The 19,025-nt window shown below is 46.7% G+C and overlaps 1 protein-coding gene across 1 annotated transcript; it reads left to right on the forward strand.

Moving 5' to 3' along the window:
* Positions 1-216: 216 nt before the first annotated feature.
* On the forward strand, positions 217-17,695 carry TBATA (thymus, brain and testes associated). The gene is made up of 9 exons (XM_044662916.1): positions 217-230; positions 716-945; positions 4,869-5,039; positions 8,342-8,433; positions 10,221-10,379; positions 12,514-12,595; positions 13,721-13,895; positions 16,063-16,115; positions 17,628-17,695. Exons 1-9 carry the CDS (start codon positions 217-219, stop codon positions 17,693-17,695), a joined length of 1,044 nt encoding a protein of 347 aa, XP_044518851.1.
* The last annotated feature ends 1,330 nt before the right edge of the window (positions 17,696-19,025 follow it).

A 19,025-nucleotide genomic window follows, 5' to 3' on the forward strand; every position in this document is an offset into this window, starting at 1 on the left:
GCAACTTCAAGTGGCCCAAGTGAGGATGCTGGGTGCCTGCCCAGTTTTGTCTCTGGGAGATGGTCTTACCCAGCTCTCAGGCTTCTCCCTGGGTGCCAGCGGCTTGGCCTCCCCCCAGAGCCTCCTCACAGGGAATCCCCTCCTCCTCGTGGAACCCTATCAGGAGCACCAGACCCTTCCTCCTTCCTTTAAATAACCCTCGCTCCATCCCTGGACATGCGGAGAAGCAGGTAGGTGCTAACAGCCTTCACTTTCTAGAATCTGGAGATGATCCCTGGGAGAAAGCCCAGACCCGAGGGGTTGGCCCAATGGGAACCTTCTAACAATATCCTGGGTTTGAATCCTAGCTGTGAGACTCTGGGCAAGTCACTTCCTCACGGTGGCCCTCAGCTTCCTCCTCTGAAAAATGATGGGGTCGGGACAAGAAGAGCTCTTGGGAGTCCTCCAAAGCTGGCATTCTGTTCCTGTAGGATAGCACTTGGTTCAGATTCTGCCTCTGTGTGACCTGAGGCAAGACCCTTTAGCTACCCCTCTCCCTCTGGGCCTCAGCGTCCTCCTATGTAAAACGGGGAGATCAGATGAGCTGGGCATTGGCCCATGATCTAGGGTCCTTCCTGCCTAGTCACTGAGTCCCCATCAGTTGTCATCGCTGCTTCAGAAAGCCTGGGGTGGGGGTAACGAGCTGCATCCCCCTTCTCCTCTGCTTCTGGCCCAGGACCAAGCCGAAGGAGCTTTCAAAGGACTCTCTTAGGAAGTCGAGGAGCCAGAGCACCTTCAGATCCAAGGAAACTCCACTGACCCCCAAGAGGGCAGAGATCCAACTCCAGGAGACCCCCAGGCCCAGCTGGACCCGGGCCCAGAGTACCTCCCGCTTTGGCCAACTCAGCCACAACTCTTTCTTCTCCAGACACAGTCCTCATCCCAACCAATTGGCTTATATTCAAGGTAAGTGGGGGTGTAGGGTGGGGGGACAGGGGTGCAGGGGAAGGTGGAAGAAGCAGGGAAAAAAGACAACAAAAAGGGGAAGGACGAACATCTGAGGGCCTGCGGTGGAAGCAAGATGAAGCGTGACTCTCTCAAAGCTAAAAGGAATACTAAAAAGAAATGAATAATGGCAACTACTAACATCTATATACCTCTTTAGGGTCAGCTGGGTAACACAGTGGAGGAAAGAGCACCAGGTCTAGAGGGGAGAAGACCTGGGTTCAAATCTGCCTCAGATACTTCCTAGCTGTGTAATCACTTAACCTCCATTTCTACTTTTCCGTCTTAGAACTGATGCTCAGACAGAAGATAAGGGTTTACTTTACAAATAACATTTTATCCTCTCAACAACACAAGGAAGTAGGTGTCATCATCCCCATTTTACAGATGAGGAAATGGACAAGCAGGAGCTAAGTGACTTGACTAGGGTCAAACAGTATCTCAAGCAGGATTTGAACTCAGGTCTTTCCTGACTTCAGGTCTAAGCATTCTATTCACTGTACTACCTACCTGCCGAGAAGGAGCTCTCCAAAGCCAATAGGGCCCCAGAAGTTGAAGATTCTGGCCATGGCTGCTCCCTTTCCTACCCCCTTCAAGTCTCAATCAAAGAAGAAATTTCTAAATCCAACTGTCCCTCTTTCCAGACCCCATAATAAGTCATAGTAGTACAACCTTCCAACTGTTCCATTCCCCTCCATTTTGTTTTTCACAATATTGGGAAATTAAGGCACAGAGGTTGAGAGAAGGGATTGGATTTTATCCAACCAGAAATTGGATAAAAGTCCTGCACCCCAGGTCAGCCAGCTTTAGAGAACTCTTTCAGAGTATGCTCCATCCTGGAAAGATCCCTGAACTGAAACTCAGGGTCTTGAAGCCCTGCCTGAATATAGAGGCAATTTTTTTAAACCTCATTATGCCTCAGTTTCTTCACCTGTAAAATGGAACTGAAACCATGATTACTGCCTACTTCTAAGATCTGTGCGGATCACAATGAGCAAGTGGCTGTCAAGGACAAGGGAATCTTTAAATCTCTAAGTAAACGCCAGCTTTTATTTGCTAATAACATTCAAGGAGGGTTTTTTAGGCAGAAGAGACCTCGGATACTTTTCCACCTCCCTGCCTCCAAACAGCATTGTAAAAATAGATGATCTTCATAAAATACCTTAAAGATTGCCTTTTAAACCTTTATTCTAAGGGAGGGAGAGAGAGAGAGAGAGAGACAGAGAGACAGAGAGACAGAGAGACAGAGACAGAGAGACAGAGAGAGACAGAGAGAGAGACAGAGAGAGAGACAGAGAGAGAGACAGAGAGAGACAGAGAGACAGAGAGACAGAGAGAGAGAGAGAGAGAGAGACAGAGAGACAGAGAGACAGAGAGACAGAGAGAGACAGAGAGAGACAGAGAGAGACAGAGAGAGAGACAGAGAGAGAGAGAGAGACAGAATGGACCTGGGATTTCAGTGGCATACAGGAGGGAACTTCTTCCTCTGGAGCTTCTCAAATCTCCATTCCTTCATCCCTAGGGATGACAGATTTAGAACAAGGAGGGACCTTCTTCCCCTTCCTCCACCCTTTTTAAAAATAATTAGATGTTGGAATAATTGAATTAAATCTGGAAAAGACCTTGAGGACTCCCCAGTCCAAATTCTCATTTTACAGGTGAGCATCCCGGAGGGTAAAGGATTTTCCCATGGTCTCAGCGAGAGTGTGTGCCAGAGATGGGCTTTGAACCTGTATCTTCAGAACCCAAACACAGCGAGAAGGTGTATTTTAAGGCACTTTGTCAATGGGAGAAGTCCAATGCAGCTGTAAGCTAGGGGGGTGGCGCAGTCCAGTGGACTGAGCCCTGATTCTGGAGCTCAAATCCCAGCTCTCCTAACTTACTACTTGTGTGACTTTGGGCAAGTCTGCTCCCAACCTCTGGATCTCAGGTCTCTTCCTGTAAGATGGGGGGAGTGGACCAGACCATCTTTATGATTTCTGGCGTTTTTCAGGAGTTAAAATGCTCTCTCCTCTCCCTCCCCTAAGCAGTTGTCTCTGGCATATGCATATGTGGCCACCAAGTGGAGCCAGAGAGTCAGATCCATTGATCTAGGTGGGGAATTCTAAGTCTTAGGTTAGCAGTGGGGATGCTTGGAGGAGTGTGAGAGAAGGACATTCCACCGGTGTGTCAGGGCTTACTCAAATTTAGTTTGAAGGGGCCCGAGTTGGGGAAAACTGAGGGGCTTTTTATTGTCTGCCCTCCAGGTTTCTGGGCTTGTTCATGGGCTCTTCTGAGTCACTGGCATCATCCTCAATTCTAGGGGGGCGTAAAAGAAACATGGTGCCATACCCAAGACCCACATTAGCCCTTGAGAGCCATGGGGGCCCCCTTTCCAAATGAGCACACACACAGGAGATTTTCCTGGAGAAATAACTGGGCAAAAAAGCCATGAGCCAAGAAGGGGAGTGACCTTTTCTGGGATTTGGCCCAGGACTTGTCTACTGGAAGGGGAGGGACATGGGTCACCCTTACTCCTTTTTTTTTTTTTTTTTTTAACTCTTACCTTCCATCTTGGAATCAATCCTATGTATTGGTTCCAAGTCGGAATAGCAATAAGAGCTAGTCAATGGGGATTCAATGATTTTCCCAGGTATCTGAGGCCAGATTTGAACCCCAGATGGTTTAAAGTTTGGGGAGGTTTTTTTTAACCCTTATTTTCCATCTTATGATCAATGCTATGTATTGGTTCCAAGTCAGAAAAGCAATGAGCTAGACAATCGGCATGAAGTGATTTGCCCAGGATCACCCGGCTAGGAAGTGTCTGAAGCCAAATTTGAACCCAAGACCTCTCATCTCTAGGTCTGGTTCCCACTGAGCCACTTACCAGCTCCCTACCCTTACTCTTATATGTGTTCAGGTTGTTCCTCTTCTTCCACCCCACAGGATATAATCCCTGTCTTGGTGTCTAGCTTTAAAAATGGCAGCCTTAGGGGGCAGCTGGGTAGCTCAGTGGATTGCGAGCCAGGCCTAGAGATGGGAGGTCCTAGGTTCAAATCTGGCCTCAGACACTTCCCAGCTGTGTGACCCTGGGCAAATCACTTGACCCCCATTGCCTACCCTTACCACTCTTCTGCCTTGGAGCCAATACATAGTATTGACTCCAAGATGGAAGGTAAGGGTTTAAAAATAAATAAATAAATAAAAATGGCAGCCCTTAAAATAGGTAGAGATAACTATCCTATCCACTCTTCCCCACATCTCCCCCTCACTGATGGATTGATGAGGGCAAAGAAGAGATCCAGACATGCACTTAATAAATCCTGCTGAATTGAATAAGTAGATACTCAGTGAAGGAATCGGAACCCAACCCTTATTTTCTAAAAGGTGAGGTTGATGCAGGAATTGGGAAGAAGTCAGTTCAAGTCTTATCTCTCACACAGAGATTGGTTATGAGAGTCTGGGCAAGTTGTCTGATTTCTTCGTACTTCAGGCAACTCTCTAAGACTCTGGGCTTCAGAGAAGGTACCAACATTGACAAAGGAGGGGTATTGGTAAAGGTGGTCTCCTTATCCATGTTTTCTAAAACAAAAAACCCTTCTGTCTTAGAATTGATATGAAGTGTCAATTCTAAGACAAAAGAATGATAAGGGCTATATGACTTGCCCAGGGTCACACAGCTAGGAAGTATCTGAGGCCAGATTTGAACCCAGAACTTCTCCCTTCCAGGCCTGGCTCTCTATCCCCTGAGCCACTTAGTTGCCCTTTCTATGTTTTCTTTAGACCCATGAAATCACAAATCCAGTCTCTGTCCCTATGAATGAATGAATGAATGGAATACTTCTCTCCCTGACTTCTTTCCACTTGGGGTTCCCTCTGCATGTTGCCTCTCTTATCCTCAGCAGATCTCCCTGGACATCACATCAGCACTGCAAAAGACAACATATGTAAGTTCTCACTGCCTAGAGAACCTTCGCCTGCCCCCAATTATTCCATCGCCATGCTAGGAGCACTGCCCCGAACCCAGGCGCCTGTCGGAGACCCACGGTCCCTTGTGGAGCCCCGCTTAACCCTGAGTAAGTACAGGGGCACCCCTTCAGAGACAGCCCAAGGATGTCTTCTTGCCCAGAAGTAGGGTTTGTGGCTAGTCGCCCTCTTTTCCCCAAAGATTGCCTCATGAAGGAGGGAAAGGAGAGTTTATCAGTGGAGGGGGTCAGATTACAAGATGATAACTGAGAAGTTAATCAAATCCCAACCCAATCCTGCCTACCTCTTCCACCGTGCCCTCTGGAATGCCAGGTCCATAGGCAACAAATCAGCCTTCATCTTAAATCTTTTCCTCTCCCGTTCCTTCCATCTCCTAGTAGTTGCTGAGACCTCCTTCTCTCTGATGGCACGGCCAGCCTTTCCACGACTGGCTGTGTTCACTCATTCCCCTTCACTCACTGGCAGAGGTGGGGACTTGGAAGATGCCTGGCTCCCCGCTTCTACTTCTAGAATCGCCCCCATCACCATCACACAGGAGCCCTTCCTCCCTTGAGACCTACAGAGGCCACACGTTCCACTCATCAAAATCCTGGTAGCTGTTGTCTGTAGATCTCCAGGATACCCTCCTTGCTTCCTCGATGGCTTCAGTACCTAGTTCACAATATTTCTCTCCTCGCCAACTCCAGCTCTCGTACTGGATGACTTTAACATACACATCTGCTCTGCCTCACACCCCCTGGTCCTTCAGTTCCTTGACCTGCTCCTCCATCCCATACTCCATCTCAGCCATGCACAATTTGGTCATAGCCTTGATCTTACACTCACATAGAAATGTGCCAGCTCCACGTTCACCAATTCCAAAATCCCTTTATCTGAGCATAATCTAATGACTTCCACCCCTCCTTCTGCCTTCCCATCCCAAACTCAACTTTTTGTCCGTGCCACAACCTCTAATCTGTTAACCCATCAGTTCCTCTCCCAGATGCCTACACACCCCCCACACACTCATGTTTCTGCCATCCTCAAAAGGCCCTTACTTGATCCTTCCATCCTTGTTAACTGCCATCCCACATCTCTTCTGCCCTTTGTGACTAAACTCCTTGAGAAGGTCACCTACAATGGGTATCCCCACTTTCTTTCCCCTCATTCTCTTCTTAACCCCTTATAATTCAGCTTCCAACCTCACCATTTCACCAAAACCACTCTCTTCAAAGTTACCAATGATCTAGTTTCCAAATCCAACGGGATTTTTCCCTCCATCCTCATTCTTCTTGAATCACCCTCTTGTCCTTGACACTGTCATCACTTTTCAGGACAGTGTTCAGGTCAGTGTTATCTCTTGGTTCTCCTCCTGCCTATCTGACTGTTCCTTCCCATCTGACTGTTCCTTCCCTGTCTCCTTTGCTGGAATCCTCCTCCTGTTCATGCCCACTAACTGTGGGCATTCCAGAGGCCCGTCCTGGACCCTCTTCTCTCTTCCATCTAAACTGCTTCCCTTGGTGACCTCATCGGGTCTCCTGGATTTAATTACCATCTCTAAGCTGATCTCAGATCTAGCTTTTCTGCCCTAACCTCCAAGCTCGCATCTCCAAATGCCTTTCAGACATCCCCAACAGGATGACCAGTAGACATCTTGTCAAAATAGACAACACGTTTGAAACAATTCATTATCTTTCCCTTCAAACCCCCACTTTTTCAAATGTCTCTCTTACTGTAGAGGGCGTTACTATCCTCCACCACCCTCCCAGTCCCTCAGGTTTGCAACCTAAATGTCATCTTCTACTCCTTTTTAAGCCTTACCCTTATATCCAGTCTCTTGCCTGAGCCTATTGATTTCATCTTTGCAAAGTCTCTTGAGTAGTCCTTCTTCTCTCTTCTGATACCACCGTGGCCTTGGGTACAAGCCCTTGCCACCTCAGTGGATCTACCTGTCACATGTCCCAAAACATCCTCCTTTCAGCCCACCTAAGTCACAGGTTCAGTTATGTTGTGCTATACTACATACTCTCTGTCTCTGTCTCTGTCTCTGTCTCTGTCTCTGTCTCTGTCTCTGTCTCTCTCTCTCTCTCTGTCTCTGTCTCTCTCTTTCCCCCCTCCAATGGCTCCCTATTACCTCAGTGAGTAAATACCAAATTCCCTTTTGCATTTAAAATCCATTATAAGCCTACTCACCTCCCCAACCTTTCCAGTCTTCTTACACCTTGTTCCCCAACGTGTACTCTTTGATCCACTGACAATGGTCTTTTTGGTGTTTCACAAGCAAGATGCTCCATCTCTTGGCTCTGGGCATTTTCTTTGGCTGTCTCCCATGCGTGGAATGTTCTCCCTCCTCATCTCTACCTCCTGGCTTCTCTGGCTTCCTTTAAGTCCCAGCTAAAAACTCAAACCCTTTTCATTCTTGTGCTTCCTCTCCAATGTTTATTTGCAATTTCTTCTGTAGGCAGGTTGTTTGTACAGATGTCTTTACTTGCTGTCTCCCTGTTAGACTGCAAGCACCTTGAGGGCAGGGACAGGTCTTCACCTCTGGTTGGTGTTTGGCACATGAAGGGCACTTTCTAAATGTTTGTTGACTGACAGGAACGTTAAAGGAAGGGAAGGTGGCTGCTGAGAGAAGGTAGGAGAGAGAAGGTGGAAAAGTAGTCATGGCAACCAAGATGGTGTGCCCACTCTTATTCCTGGGTCTGGATGTTGGGGAGTATGAGAGAAGGAGCAGCCCAGCACCGTAGATGGAGCCAGGAAGTGGGGTGTCTTTCAAAGAAAGTCAGGGCTCAACAATTGAGGGAGAACTGGGATGAAGAAGAGTCTAATAACAGAAGAGGGAACGGTGGGAAGAGAGGGCAGAAGAAAATGACGGCTGGACAAAGCTAAGGCTAAGCTGGAGACCATTGACCCAGTGACCAGAGGCAATGAAGTTGCAAAAAAGGATCTCAAAGGCTGGGAGAAAGTCTGTCCTAGAAGAAATAGCCTCGACTTGGTTATATTCGTGGAGGATTCAAGGGAAGGGAAGAACAGTTGTCCTTCCCTTCTCCTTCCCTTCCTCCCTGATTTCTGCCCCTGTCAATCCAGTTCCTCTGCCTTTTCCTGGTACCATATTACTGACACTATTTCCCAACATGTCAATAAATGTATAGGGCAGAGGCTCCGGTTTGCTAGAGAGAAAACAGAATTTCCCATCCCTTTCCCCATCCCAGGGAAAAATTGACATCCTCTGAATATTGCTGCTTTAGTCAAAACCCCCAGCTGCTCCACCCTCGTTATAGTTCTATTTCCCAGTCTGAGAAGCTTGAGAATGAGGAAAGGGGAGGCTTCCCCTACTAGACTTTCAGATCCCGGAGATGCTGACCAGTGCCAGGCTATGAGATCCTCCTCCTACCCTCCACTCTTCTCCCAGGTACGCAGTCAAATGTCTGGCGAGAGGAGCTGAAAGAACTGGCCTCCAGAGTAGCCGCCTTCTCCAAAGAGGCCGAGGTAAAGAAGAAGGAGGTGGGTGAGGACTGCTGGAGCAGGGGAGAGGAGAAGTGAGCTAGGGAGAAGGGAACAGAAGGTAAGAACAGCTTCAGGGGCAGAGAGATGACACCTGAACTAGGGAGAGCGCGGAGGGGAGAACAGAGCTGGGGAGAAGGAGGGAGAACTAGGGGAGGGCAAGGGAAGGAAGAGCAGTTGGGAAGGAAGGAAAGGGAGGAGGAGAAAAGGGAGGGGAAAACAGAACTAGGGGAAAGAGAAAAGGAGGGTGGGAAGAACAATGCTGGGCAGAGGACATAAGTGGACATCTAGCTGGGGGGTACAGAAGTAGGTGAGGGCAGAGCTGGGAGGAGGAATTAGAGGAAGCAGTTTGGGACCAAAATAAAAGAGGGCATTGGGTCCTCCCATCAATACAGTGATTTTGGAAATGACGTCTCGGCTGATAAGATAAAGTACCAAGAGTCCTAAACTAAGAGTCAAAGGTTGTCCATTTGAATCCTAACTCTTCTATTAATTGGTTATTCAATTCCCTAACTTCACCTTTATAAGCCTCACTTTCCCCATCTGTATAAGAGGGGAAATAATTATAAAATTACAAGTTTCTTAGGGATTATCTAGTCCAACTCCCTAGTTTTATAGAAGAAGAAACTCCCAAAGAGGAAAAAGGACTTGTCTAGGGTCAATAGGCTAGTTAGTATGAGAACTAGAACTTGAATTGAGGATGTGAAGACCAATTCCTTACCTTTAAGTAAGCATGCTTTCTTTTTTTTTAACCTTTATCTTTCCTCTTAGAATCAATACTGGGTACTGGTTCCAAGACAGAAGAACAGTAAAGGCTAGACAACGGGGGTTAAGTGATTTGCCCAGGGTCACACAGCTAGGGAGTATTTGTGGTCAAATTTGAACCCAGAACCTCCAGGTTTCCAGCAGACCTGGCTCTCAATCCACTGAGCCACCTAGGTGCTGCCTAATTAAGCATGCTTTAATAACCTCCAATTGAGAGGAAACCATCCGCCATCTTTATTTCTGCCATTCGCTGAGACGACCAGAGTTGCTTGCTCAGATTAGAGCATCAGAAGAGGGGTTCTCAAGATCATATTTCTCTCTATCCCTTTCATAACAAGAGCCTTCCTTTGAGCTAAAAGTTCACCTGGTCTAAACCTCTCATTTTACAGTTAGAAGATGGAGAAGCAAAGGTTAAGTCACCTGTCCAAGGTCAAATGGATATTTAAAGTTGGGATTCAAACTCTTGTCCTCCAGTCCCAAATCCCACACTTTCCATTAGGCTCCACTGAGTCACCTCTCTCGGGAAACTTAGAACTTCATGTTGGAAAGAAAAGATAAAAAAAAAAAAAAAGGTGGAACAGTGAGAGGTAACATTGTCAAATCTTGCATGCAGTAGGCAATTAATATTCATAGAAGTTGTGTGGCTGAGATTCTAAAAGGAGTAGTTACTCATGGAGACCTTCCTGAAGGAGGAGGAGAGACTTCAACTGGGCCCTGAAAAGATGAGTAGAATTAAAACCAATAGAGAAGAAATAGGACATTCCAGAGTGGAGAAACATGATGATGGGCATTCAGTAAGTGGTTCATAAAATGTTTGTTGATTGACTAAAGAGAGTAGTTCTTTTCTCCCAGTTTCCATCTCTTGCTTCCCTGGCCCTTTCTCTTCCAGAAGAGGCCCAGCTTTGCCACCAGCTGGATGACTTTCTCTTTCTCTGGCTCTCAAATTCCTCCTCCATATTAAGACAGGTTAGCTTGGATGGGATTTAAGTCCTTCTAGTTTTGACCATCTGTAATTCTATCAGAAGGAAGAGGCAGAGAGGTTGGCCCAGTATTCTGCAAACACTGGGAGGCTCATCCCAGGCTACCAACGGACCATGACAAGCCGAACACCCCGAACCTCCCACAGAAGCATCCTTTGGAACAAAGACTTGGCACCCATTGTCCAGGACCAAGAGCTACTGGTGAGTCTGAGGGGCCAGCTCGAGACCTTCACAACAAGGGGCCTGGCTCTCCCAGCAAGCTCCACACTTTTATACTAGCGAGCTGCTAAGCAGAGATGCACATCCATCCCAAATGGGACGAGTCTTCAGTAAAATGGGGTCCTCCCAATCCTATGCTCTATCTTTGTTCTTAGCTACCTATCAACTAATCTCTGACGAGGTCCTGTGCCATAACGGCTTTGAGGGGACCCTTCCCAGAAGGCATTTTCCAAATGGGGAAAGGGAAAGAAATAGATTGAAATTTTAATGATTGATAATTAGGGGATGGGGAATTACCTTTGGGAAACAGAAGTCTCCCACTAGTACTCATTGCAAACACTGATAGTCGAGTGATATAATATTCCCATGGCGGAATAATGGAGTTAGAGTCAGGAAGCCCTGAGTTCAAATTCTTCCTCAGATATTTTCTAGCTGTGTGACCTTGGACAAGTCATTTAATCATCTCTCTCATCCTCAGTTTCCTTATCTACAAAATGGAGAAAACAATAGCACTTAATCTCCCAAACTTTAACAGGATCAAATGTAGATAGCTGGGTAGTGCAGTGGATTTCGAGCCAGGCCTAGAGATGGGAGGACCTGGGTTCAAATCTGGCCTCAGACACTTCCCAGTTGGGTGACCCTGGACAAGTCACTTAACCTCCATTGCCTACCCTTACCATTCTTCCACCTAGGAGCCAATACACAGTATTGACTCCAAGACAGAAGATAAGGGTTTAAAAAAACACAACAGGATCAAATGAGATAATATTTTGAAAGTGCTTTACAAACACTGAAGCTCTTTATAAAAAATAGCCATTAGTATTATGACTGTCATCTTCATGCTAATGATGGTATGGCCAGCCATGATCTTAACTCCCTGAATTCCTAACCAGGACCAGTCCCGGCCATTGTCAGATTATGCTACTATTCACCCAGAAATCACTGGTCCCTAGAGTTCTCTGAACACTCACTTTGGTGGAGGAGGCATGGAAAGCCTCTGGCTGAATTTCTTCTCTAGGAAGGCATCAGAAATTTGTACCTTATCTTAAATTAATTTCTTAGTTCTGTCTCTCACAGAGAAGGAACCTGAGAAGAGAGGGGAATAGATGGATATGTTTTGATGGTGAGAGGTTCAGAGTTGGGGAGGGGATGGGTTCCCATAATAGACAAGGCCTAAAAGGCCTAAAAAGCACCTTTGCTCTAATTCACAATTTTATTGAGAAATATAGACCCAAAGAGAGCTTGGTCCTAGAACATAACATAGGCATCTGACTTGACCCCCTCCAACAAAGAGCCTTATTCCAAGAACCCTGAAATTGGAAATTGGTTCTACTTGGGGCCCTGGGTTTGAAGCTATTATAAAATGGTGGCCCTAGTAGAGTCTGAACCTTCCCTTCCCACCTTGAAATGAAGATGAGACCTGAGTCCTAAGGGTAGATATAGAACAGTGATTCCCAAAGTGGGTGCCACCGCCCCCTGGTGGGTGCTGCAGAGATCCCGGGGTTGGTGATGGCCACAGGTGCATTTATCTTTCCAATTAATTGCTATTAAATTTTTTAAAAAGTCAATTTCCAGGGGGCTAAGTAATATTTTTTCTGGAAAGGGGGAGGTAGACCAAAAAAGTTTGGGAACCCCTGGTCTAGAACTTATACAAAGAACAGCCACAGAAGGCAATCCTGAGTGGCCAGCCCCAATTCTAGCTGATGTCATGAAGGAAGACAGAAATAGAGGGAGCTAAACCAGAAACTTTAGCTCGTCACTCCTACCCAGTTCTCCCTTGTTCCTGAGAATGACAATGAACAAGAGTTCCTACTCATCTACATGGCATCTGATCCACTCACCTTCTGACTCACACACTCACTCACCATCTGACCACCCCTTGTTCATCAAGGGCTATATACATTCAGGCTTTATTGTCTAGTTCTTGCTACAACTAGGGCTACGTATCCTAGAGGGGAACAGAAAGGGAATGGAAATCCCTAGTACTCAGGATAACTAAGCACCCATGTATTTCTGGAGGTGGGATGGCAGGGGGTGGGGATTGCCCAACTAGAGCCATGAGCTCTGAGTCCCTTGATGGAGTGAGTTCCTGCCCACTGGTCTCTTCTGCCAACAGATTCTAGAACTGCTGTGTCAGATCCTACAGACAGACTCTCTGAGTGCCATCCAGTACTGGCTTATCTCAGCTAACCCCAGGGGTAAGATCCCACAAGGGGAGAGGGGGGACACATTGGGTTAACTGGTCTTTAAGATCCTTTCCAACTCTTGAAATTCTAGGATTCCTAGAATCCTTCATTTTAAGGGACTAAAACCTTGAGATTCTCTAACTGTGCAAAGCTCTCGGGCAAGGGCCAGACGTTTTGCTGAGCAAGAGCCCCCTATACTTTTCTCATGGTCCTCCCATCAGACCTTCACAGAGCAAGAGTCCACTAGATGCAGAGTCTTGGGCTGTGATGGGAGAATAGACTAGAATGGAAAGAGATTTGCCCTTAGAGAGGTCAGAGTGACTTGGGAAAGGCAGACCATTCACTCCTGAAAGACATTCCCAACACATTTTTGTGTGAGTGCAAGGTCTCTGGGCCTCCCAGATGCTATGTCTGCATTAGTAGGGAGAGTTTTCTACATCAAATCTTAGGTCCAGATCCAAGGCAAAAAAGAAAAATCTGGTAATGTTCTAGGCAGTGGAGATACAAAGATGGAAATCATACTCGTGGAGCTTTTACTATAGCCCACAAACAGATAAAGTAAATGAAAAATAAATATAAAATAATTGTGGTGGTTGTGAAAATGAATCACTTGGAAAATCAGGAAAGGCTTGTTGTAGGGGAGAGTGCATGAAGTGAGCCTTGAAGGATACGTGTAAATGCTGAAGGCTAGAGGAGTCAGAACTATGGGGGTGGAGGCGGAGTAGACAAGTCAGACAGTGGGGATTTATTCCTCAGACTGAACTCTTGATAGGGAGTGTGCAAGAAAGCTGATGGCTTTGTGGCCTCCTTGCCACAACCTTGACTTCTAGTCCTTTGTGGGGCAGAGGGAGAAAAGAGAGAAGGGGGAATGAAGAGGGAATCAGCTTCAAAGCCAACAGAAGGAAGAAAAGGAGGGAGGTGTCTCTTTTTAGGGCATCCCCGAATTCTCCTGTGCCAGAAGTAGTCATGGGGCTCCCGAGACGAGGAACTCAGTCCCTAGATCCCAAACACTTGTCTAGCTGGGCTCAGAGGACCAAAGAGGCAGGGAGCTCTGAGGTGGGCCCAATGATCATTACACATACCCACACCCCTACACCTTTTCCACTGCCTCCACTCACCCTCATGCTGTATTTTCAGAAAAGGACCTAGTCCTGGGCCTCCTCCAAACAGCCGTGGCCCAGCTGATACCCAATCCCCTGATGATCATGCCAGAGGAGAAGACCATGTCAACTATGTCCACCAAAACTTTATCTACCCCCAAATCGGCATTGCTCGGCCAAGGCCCGACACCACAGAGGAGTCCGAAGTCCAGGTGGGCCAAACCTCAGGTCTAGCTAGACAGAAATGTCATGGGGCCCTCAAATCATTGAAAGTCCCAGCTGGTGACACCTTCCAAATGACACAGTCCAGTGACCTTCATTTAACAGAGGAAAGAACTGAGATGAGAAGAGATTCTCCCAAGGCTTAACAAGGCTTAACAGCTTAACAAGGGCAGACACCTCTTCTGAGGGTGCCCTAGCCAGGCCCCCTTTGTCCTCCTTGGTCTCCTAGAGCACTTTCCCTCTAGGCAGTCATTATAGTTAACTTCATCACTACTCTATGAAGTGGACAAGGCATATCCTTACACAATCAGAGTCCCAACCCTCATTTTACAGAGGGGGAAACTGAGGCCAGCATGACTAGTCCAAGGTCAACAGGAGTGAAGGTAAGAGTCAGAATTCTAAGTCAGGTCCTGGAGTTTTAAGTTGTCATGGTGAAAAAAGATTTCTAAGTCTGCCTAGCCAAACATCTGATTTATGAGCAAGAATTCCCATCAGAACATCTCCCAAAGGGGGAACATAGGAGATCTTGAAACAGAGCAGGGCCCTAAACTGAGCATAATTTATCCAAATGTTTCACTTGCCCACATAATTATAACTAGCTGCCAAGGGAGATCCAAGGTCAAATCTCATGTCTAACATTCATAGCTGTGGGTCTATGCCCAACTCACTGAACATCTCTGAGCCTCACTTTTCTCATCTGTAAAACTGGTTTAATAACAGCACCCATTGAGCAGGTAGGTAGCACAGCCTGAGTTCAAATCTAGTCATAGATAACTCTTACCTGGGTGACCTTGGGCAAGTCATTTAACCCCAATCACCTAGCCCTTACCATTCTTCTGTCTTAGAATTGATACTAAGATTAAAGGGTTAAGATAAATAACTAAAAATAATACCTTCATCAACAGGTTGTTGCAAGATTTAAAAGATAGAGCACATATAAAGCCTCTATAAAGTTTAGTTATTTTTTATTTGGGGAACAAATTACTATTTCCCTATTCTCCAAGAAATACAGGATTTTATATGTGCCAAATCATATTTCTAACATCTGCCATCCCAGAGCCGTAACTAGGAATTCTGGCACCTATAACAAAGATTTAGAGTCAGGAGGATTTGGCACTCAGAGGGCAAAGTACCCTGGTTGGCTACAGGGCAGTTGTGAAGGGCAATTCCTGAGAGGAGGGGCACAGAAGAAAGTCTCCCTCCACCTCTGAAACCATCTCCTTAGCCCAACAGATTCACAATGGAGCCAAAGGTGTAGTTATGTCGAGGGAAGGTGGGATGTGGAGGGGATGGGATAGGAAAGAAAAGAGGGCTTAAGTCTCCATCTCCTGGAAGGTTGGCAACCTGGGGTGGAGCCTGATTACCCTTCCCCAGTTATGGCTCGGTCCCATCCCTCTAACCTTCCAAGGCGGCGTTCTTACCTTGCTCCTTCCACGATGTCATTCGCCTGGAAGTCCAGAGGGTCCCATCCCCATCACTGCATACCTTCACCATGATATCATGGACACACATTGCCAATGTCCGATTTCTACCACCCCTTGGAATCCCTATGGGCTTCTGGGTGGAGGGACACAGTTCCAGAAGGAGCCGATTTAGTTTGAACATAAGGAAAAACTTTCTAATGACGAGACGCTGCCACGGGAAGTGAAGGGTGCCTCTCTTGGGTGCCTCTTCTTCAGGCAAAGGCTAGATGACCACTTGGCAGGAACGTCAGAGGAGATCCTTGGTTGGGCATAGATGAGACCAGCTGGCCACCCAGGTCCCTTCAAAATCACTGAGAATTGGGGGGCTAGCACCCCCCTGAAGGAACCTAGTGACTCTTGTCTGCATCTCAGATCCAAGGATTATTTATCGTTGGCCTCCAAATTTCTTGGGATCAAATCTCATCAAATGAGGATGAGAAATAGTAATAATAATAAAAACAAGAGTGAATCTAGGCAGTCCTAAAGATAATCCATGAGGAACAAACCAGCTTTGCCCTCTTTTTGCTCCTGCAGCTTCTCCTGGAGGGGTACAAACACCAGGAATGGTGGCATCCATGGCCAAGCTTAGAAGCCACCCAAACACACATATGTGTACCTTCCCCAATACACACATACTCCTACATCTTGTTCAAGTGCTCAGATGTCAATAACAAATTTCTCTGTTTGCTTACAGTCACCATCAACTAAAGGCAAAGCCAGAACATGTACCGTCATGTGAAAAACCAGGTGAATCCATTCGCTTAAAATCCCAAAGATTCAAGCTTCTGGTCTGTGGTTAGCGAGGCATCTGGAAGTGGCCAGTGACACTAGTGAGACCCTGAACGCTGAGAAAGGGCTTTGCCATGCCAGGGACCCTCCTCCCTCTCTCCCCTGCTGGTCATTCCCAAGGCAAAGCCCGGACTCTTCATCCACCCTGTCCAGCTGGTGTCTACAAGAAGAATTCAATTTGTCCCTAAACCAGAGCAACAGCAACCCCGATTCCAGTGCCCCTCTCCTCTCCTCCTCCAGGAATTACAAACTAGTACGTGGAAGGAATAGGGCCAAAATCAAAGGGCCAGTTATTCTCTGTGTGCCTCTGGGCAAGTATTAACCTCTCAGACTCAGTTTCACCTTCTGAAAAATGAAGGTGTTGGCCTCACTCCTATAGGGTCCCTTTCAGCTCCAAATCCCATGCTATAACCTGGAGAAACTTAGCAATAGTCTCCTGGAGATGATAAGAATTACCTAACATTTTACATTTCCCAAAATATTTCTCACAATAACCCTAGGAGATGTGGGTACCAAAAGATGATAAGATTTTTTTACAGATGAAGAAACTGAGGCTCAAATAGGTAAAAATAATGGTATAGAATCACAAGTGTCCAAGGCAGCTAATAGAGTATAGTGCCATATTTGGAACCAGAAATATCTGAGTTCCAATCATGCCTCTGACACTGTCTAGGCATGAGCCCCTGGGCAAGTTACATTGCCACCCTTGGTCTCAGTCTCTTCATCTATAAAATGGGGATAATAGCACCTACCTCCCATGGTTGTTGGGAGAATCCAGTGAGAGGACATTTATAAAGTGCTTTGCAAACCTTAAAGCATTCAATGATTGCTAGTTATTATATTTGAGAGAAGAGATGTGATTGGTTCCTATCTTCAAGACCCTCAGAAATTTGGTAAGGCAAATCATCAGTTTCCAAAATGAATAGATTAAGAGCTGTGGAGGTTGACTACAGAAAGCCCCCTCACTGCCTAAGCCAAATACTCAGCCCTCTTCAGGTTTAGAGGAGCAGCCCCCCTGCCCAGACAGACTTGATTCGTTCTCATTACAACCACCCAAACACATTGGGGAAGAAGTGGGGAAGTAGGGAGCGAAGGTGTATCCTTCACCCCAGCCCTACTTAATTGAGGTTGGAAGCACCCCAGAAGGGAATCCAGGTGTCCTCCCTCCCATTCTAGGTACAGGTCAATAGGGAGCCTAGTCCAACCCCTTTATTTTACAAATGGGAAAACCGAGGTCTAGAGAAAGGAAATTTCTTGCCTATAGTCACCTAAGAAGTAAGCAGAAGAGCCTAGATTAGATCCTGCAACTCCCAGTTGGGCGCCCTCCCCCCATCTCCCCATCACCCACAACTTGGCCTCTGACTCCAGGATGGCACTGAGGTTGGGGACATCGAGCATAGTTCCTTTTTCTTCCCCTATCCTCTCCTCCCTTCCCTTCCCTTCCTGGCATCTTTTCTTCTCCTTCTCCAGAATACATCGGCAATGCTGAGGTTCTACAATTTAATGAGAGTCCAGAGAACAGAAAGAAGAAAATCTAACTGTGCCCCTGAAGGTTTTCCCCTGTTTCCACCAGTGAGTTTCCCCTGCAAGAGGTGCCCCTGTTTGGAGCTGGCAGTTCTCTTGAGCAATGGTCTTCATCCAGGGACTACCTGGCGCAATCTCTGTAAAATAAAATACGTTGTCTTTGGTTTTCGAAGATAACACTACTGACCCACAATCCCTCGAGAGTGGTTTTTCCAGGAGAGGATGATGTACACTCAGCCATCCTCACTCCCCTGCTGGTAAATCCAGGCAGGGTCAGTCCTGTCCTGGGCTAACTCTTCTGTAATCCCTTAAGTCCTAGGGAAGGCAGATGTTCCCTGGCACAGCCTAGGAGAAGGCTCTTCCTTGGCTTGGAGCCCTGGTGCACGGAGACTTCCAGCCAAATGGCCCACTCCAGGCCAATGAGAATGACTTTGTCTGGTTCAGCCTCCCACTCAGGCTAGGAATTACACTCCCTCCTCCCCATCTCACCCCAAGCAGGTGCCCAGTGTAGCCTGCTTCAATCCAATTTAAATGAGGGTTCTTCAGTCTTCTACATTAAGAGCTAGGAGAAACCTTTTGGGGGTTCTTTAGTTATTTCATTCTTGTCCCACTCTTTGTGTCCCCATTGGGGAGTTTCTTGGCCAAGATCCTGGAGAGGTCTGCCATTTCCTTCTCCAGCTCCTTTCACAGATGAGAAAACTGAAGGAGATGGATTGTGATTAGAGCTTTAAAGGAAAGTTAGAAATCCAGTTGGTAATGGAGGGTGAGGAGGGGGCAGCATTCCAGGCACTGGAAAAACAGTCTAAACAAAGGCAAGGAAAAAAGAAATCTCGATGTGTTTGGGTGGATGAAGGGTCATGGAATGGGGCTGGAGCACAGCATGCATTGGAGAGTGGAGGATGGAGAATGGTACCTGGTTATGGAGGGTTCTGAATACCAGGAGAAGCGGGTAAGACTTTTATCATTTGGTAGGTGATCATTGTTAGCATTTCTATGGTGCTTAAAGGATTCTCAAGCCCTCTGAATGGGGTACCTCATTTCATTCTCTTAATGATCCCATGAGGTTAGAGAGACTGGGAGCCATCAACTTGCTGAGGGTCAAGCAGGATTTGAACTCAGGTCTTCCTGACTCCATTGGACCCCCTAGCAGTTTCAATAGGGAGCAACTAAAGATTTTTGAGGAGAGAGAGAGAGAGAGAGAGAGAGAGACAGAGAGACAGAGAGACAGAGAGACAGAGAGACAGAGAGAAAGGAAAGAAAGAAAAAGAGGAAGAAAGAAAGAAAGAAAGAAAGAAAGAAAGAAAGAAAGAAAGAAAGAAAGAAAGAAAGAAAGAAAGAAAGAAA

The sequence above is a fragment of the Gracilinanus agilis genome, chromosome 2 (genome assembly GCF_016433145.1).
Source record: "Gracilinanus agilis isolate LMUSP501 chromosome 2, AgileGrace, whole genome shotgun sequence".
Classification (NCBI taxonomy): Eukaryota; Metazoa; Chordata; class Mammalia; order Didelphimorphia; family Didelphidae; genus Gracilinanus; species Gracilinanus agilis.

Bases quoted from the DNA above. Each gene is read 5' to 3' on its own strand.
- TBATA (XM_044662916.1), top strand. The intron at 5,040-8,341 runs GTAAGTACAGGG...CTCTTCTCCCAG, and splicing joins GGAGCCCCGCTTAACCCTGA to GTACGCAGTCAAATGTCTGG. The intron at 12,596-13,720 runs GTAAGATCCCAC...CTGTATTTTCAG, and splicing joins TATCTCAGCTAACCCCAGGG to AAAAGGACCTAGTCCTGGGC.